The following is a 3,694-nucleotide window of genomic DNA, read 5'->3' as shown; positions in this document are numbered from 1 at the left end:
TTACAATATTTCTTTACATGAATAATATTTACAGATGGTTGCAATGGATACGTGCTTGTGAAAGATTAGATTTGGAAGCAATGGGTGCAGAATATGGCCATCGCAATTACCGATTGTGCCACTTACATTTTGAAGAAAAGTGGTACAAGATAAGTAAGAGTAGAGCTCATCTTCAACCAGATGCTGTACCAACAATATTTTTTGGAAGAAAGTAAGCCCATACACATCTTATAATGTATAATCTTTTCTATTCTAAATAATGTGGTTTTTTATATTCAATAGTATATTGTATATTAAACAATATCAAACAATATTTTTGATAATATACACATTAATTAATGATATTGCATATAATTTATAGCAATGCATGTATTACAACATCAGCAAATGAAAAGATGGATGAAGAGCTACCTGAAGAAAAAAATCTTTATATTTTACAACAAGAGGAAACAAATAGGTACTTAAATATCTGAAAATGTATTTATCTTTCTATTATAGATAGTATTTTGTTCTTATAATTAACTTTTTTTAGACATTTTTTATTTAGCAATGAAAAGTAATATTACATTAAAATGGTATGTTTCAGTGACTTACAGTCGAAATCATTCTCGCCTACAGAGCAGATGCCAAAATGTGATAAAAATGTCCATATTGCTAAGCCGTACGTATTTGTATTTACATTATATACATACATATGTATTTTTATAATATATTATTTCTTTTATACAGTTTTTTATAATCAGTCTGTAAATTTTGATTTAAACTTACAACTTATTACATTCCATTTTATGTTTCTTTTCTTTTAAAAATTGCATTCTGCATTTAATATAACAAGACATAAATAATATTACGTGAGAGTAATTGTATTTATAAAAACATTTGTCTTATTTTAACATGTCTGCATATACATATAAGGAATACATGCATATATAACATAATTTTAAATAAATAAGGTTATCAATACCATCTCTATTTAATTATAATATTTAAATATAAGTTTTTCAAGATTTTATAATAAATATTTGGTTTATTTTATTTTTATATTTTTTTGTTATTGACATTTCTAAAATTGTAATTAATACTTCAACTTTCTTTCTAGAGTTTTACTATCTGTTTTTTGCTATAATATATGTATATGTTATGTATAGGAGCACGTCCAGCAGCACACGCTCAATAAGAAGAGAAGAAAGTCCGCGGAAGAAAAAATTGCAACAACGCATTGTACGATTACAAGGGAGAGTAAAAACACTGGACGAAAGAAACAGACGGCTTCAGAAGAAAGTGAAGATTTTAACTATAAGGAAGAAGAAAGCAGAAAAAGAGAAGCTTAAGGACCATGAGATTCTACGTCAATTAGGCTGTAAGTTTTTTTCTCCGACTTTCGCACGATTGTTATCTGCCCAAATTGATGCGCAAATTAAAAGCAAACGTGGAAGACGGTATAGTTCCGAATTTAAACAATTTGCTTTAGGTATATACTTTCTAAGTCTGCGATGTTATAAAAAACTTCAAAAAGAATTAGCATTACTTGCCATACGCAGTCTACATAAGTTTACACAAACGTGGCAAATTAAACCCGGTATAAATGATAAAATTTTTGATGTGTTAGCTGTAAAGTTAAATTCATTGCCAATTGCCACTATTAGAACGTCATTGCATTTTGTGCATAGATGCGAGCATATACTTTCACGTGTTTATGTTATAACAGTTTATGGTCATGGTAATAACAACTTATAATTTTCTTAATCTTTATTTTCTGTTTGCATGCTATGTTTATAATAAATAGATTTCATAGTTACATACAGTGTTATAAGTATTAAATATTAAAGTTTTAACTGTAAATATTAAGTTACTTTTTTTCCACTCTTTCTTTGGTTCGTACTGAGGTGGATTGAGTAACTGAAGTACGGACTAATGATTGAGTTGGACACAAGAAATTAATAAATATATTTTAGGTATAAGAATATTAGGAGTCAAGACATTTTGTTATGTTTTACACAAATTGCATATTTTTATTATTGTATACTTTTAACTTTATTTAGTATGACATTTTTTTATTTTTATGTATTAATATTTGTCAATAAAATTTCTATTTTATATATGTATGCTTGGAACTGATTTTGTTAACTTACATTAAATATATTAATATGTGTTTTTTCTATCTGGCCGCATTAGTCCCGATGAGGCTAGGTGTCATTATAAAGGAAGAAGAAAATTTACTATGTGTTTGGTTGGTGTAAGCTATCTATGATTCTCTTTTAGCTACTTTTTTTCACTATTTGCATTTCTATACACACTATCTTTTACTTAACCCTTAAATGACCAGTGGGGTCCAGCGGACCCCAAACCCTTTAGAATGAAATGTTTTCAAATGTTCTTGCCAAAAATGGAGCTCATGCTCCCATTGATGATAGTTGAGTGATTGACCTACCCGTGTGTACATACACTTAGCAGTACTCAGTTTACTTAATTTTTTATACTATATATTAAAATTAAAATTTGAACAATATTAGCATTTTATACTCTTCTCTAGACCTTGAACAACATTGAAAAAAATTGTCATAACTAAAGATAAAAAAATCAATGAGTAAGGAGACATTTTTCATGCTGGGGTCTTTTAGACCTCTCAGTGAACTTACGAGATTCTTGAGAGGTGTGGCATTTAAGGGTTAAACTATATTTAACATTCTTTTTACATCTTATGCACTTTTTATTATTTTTTATTTTGTTTTACTATTCTTTAATTTGCATGATATTTACATATATATTATTGTATTATTTATATAATTAAGTCTTTGTACGTTTTGTTTATTTTTTATTATTTCATAATTTTTATTTATTTTTTTTTCCACAGAATATTGCCACCACGAGTCATCAACTTATTTACATACTTTTTATCCGCTTTTTAAAAGGGCATGTAACAGATTTAACTTTTATTAGTTCTTTCATTTCGTTTACTTTGTTATTGCAATTATCATTGCAGAAATCATGTAACTTGACAGTTTATACATTTGTCACATATACATATACCTAATATACATATACATAGTTATCATTGTGAATAAAAAGAATGAGATAAAATTAAGTTACAAGTTGTATTATATAATTTTCTTAATATTTCCTTGATATTTCCTTTTGTGACCGTTTAAATATTGATAGCATAAATAACTTTTTGATTTGTGTTATATAACTCGTGTATAACACGAAGAAGTAATATGGCACATTTGTACAATTGCTATACAAATTATTAAAATTTATCTGTATTTTGTATATACCTATATATTGTCGCGGCTTTTTGCACTCCCGGACCGCGCCGGGACGTGTGCCGGATCAAAAGGGGAAACGGAGAGAAAGGTGACAGGCCTCTCCGACGATTCCCTCGCACCTCCGACACTTCGCGAAACGATTTTGCTGTTGGGCGCCAGACGCGTGAATTCGCGTCCGCGAAATCGCGAAAGAAAACCGAGACGAGACGCGAGACGAAACGTGCGGACGTGCGAGGAATCGGCTAGCTCGACCTAAGGGCTGGGGCGGGGGGTGATAAAGGGCAGCGCGATATCCGGTGGAGTGACACACCATAATTAAGGCCACGAAACTCGAGCGATTAACAAATCAAAAGTAACATTTATTCTTTCGTAATTCGCGGGTGAAATAATACATGCCAATTCGGCTTCCAGTCAATCAAACAAATCAA

At 29.9% G+C, this 3,694-nt stretch overlaps 1 protein-coding gene across 2 annotated transcripts; it reads left to right on the top strand.

Annotated features, from left to right (window-relative positions):
• The first annotated feature begins 30 nt into the window (after positions 1-30).
• On the top strand, positions 31-3,070 carry LOC139823791 (uncharacterized). Of its 2 annotated transcripts, XM_071796280.1 has the most exons (6): positions 31-211; positions 362-457; positions 587-661; positions 1,149-1,360; positions 2,176-2,236; positions 2,855-3,070. In XM_071796280.1, the coding sequence occupies exons 1-6, from the start codon at positions 81-83 to the stop codon at positions 2,907-2,909; spliced, it is 630 nt and encodes a 209-aa protein (XP_071652381.1). In that variant the 5' UTR covers positions 31-80; the 3' UTR covers positions 2,910-3,070. The 2 variants fall into 2 exon arrangements, with proteins under 2 accessions (XP_071652381.1, XP_071652382.1); XM_071796281.1 differs by lacking the exon at positions 2,176-2,236.
• The last annotated feature ends 624 nt before the right edge of the window (positions 3,071-3,694 follow it).

Source organism: Temnothorax longispinosus, unplaced genomic scaffold (assembly GCF_030848805.1).
Source record: "Temnothorax longispinosus isolate EJ_2023e unplaced genomic scaffold, Tlon_JGU_v1 HiC_scaffold_18, whole genome shotgun sequence".
NCBI classification, from domain to species: Eukaryota; Metazoa; Arthropoda; class Insecta; order Hymenoptera; family Formicidae; genus Temnothorax; species Temnothorax longispinosus.
The sequence above is the reverse complement of the archived record's forward strand: the minus strand, read 5'-3'. Positions and strand labels throughout refer to the sequence as shown.

What these genes read in the sequence shown, in the direction of transcription:
- LOC139823791 (XM_071796280.1), top strand. Translation starts at nt 81, where the DNA reads ATGGGTGCAGAATATGGCCATCGCAATTACCGATTGTGCCACTTACAT. An exon ending in ACAATATTTTTTGGAAGAAA is followed by an intron (nt 212 to 361) that starts GTAAGCCCATAC and finishes TATAATTTATAG; the next exon opens with CAATGCATGTATTACAACAT. An exon ending in TTACTATGTGTTTGGTTGGT is followed by an intron (nt 2,237 to 2,854) that starts GTAAGCTATCTA and finishes TTTTTTCCACAG; the next exon opens with AATATTGCCACCACGAGTCA.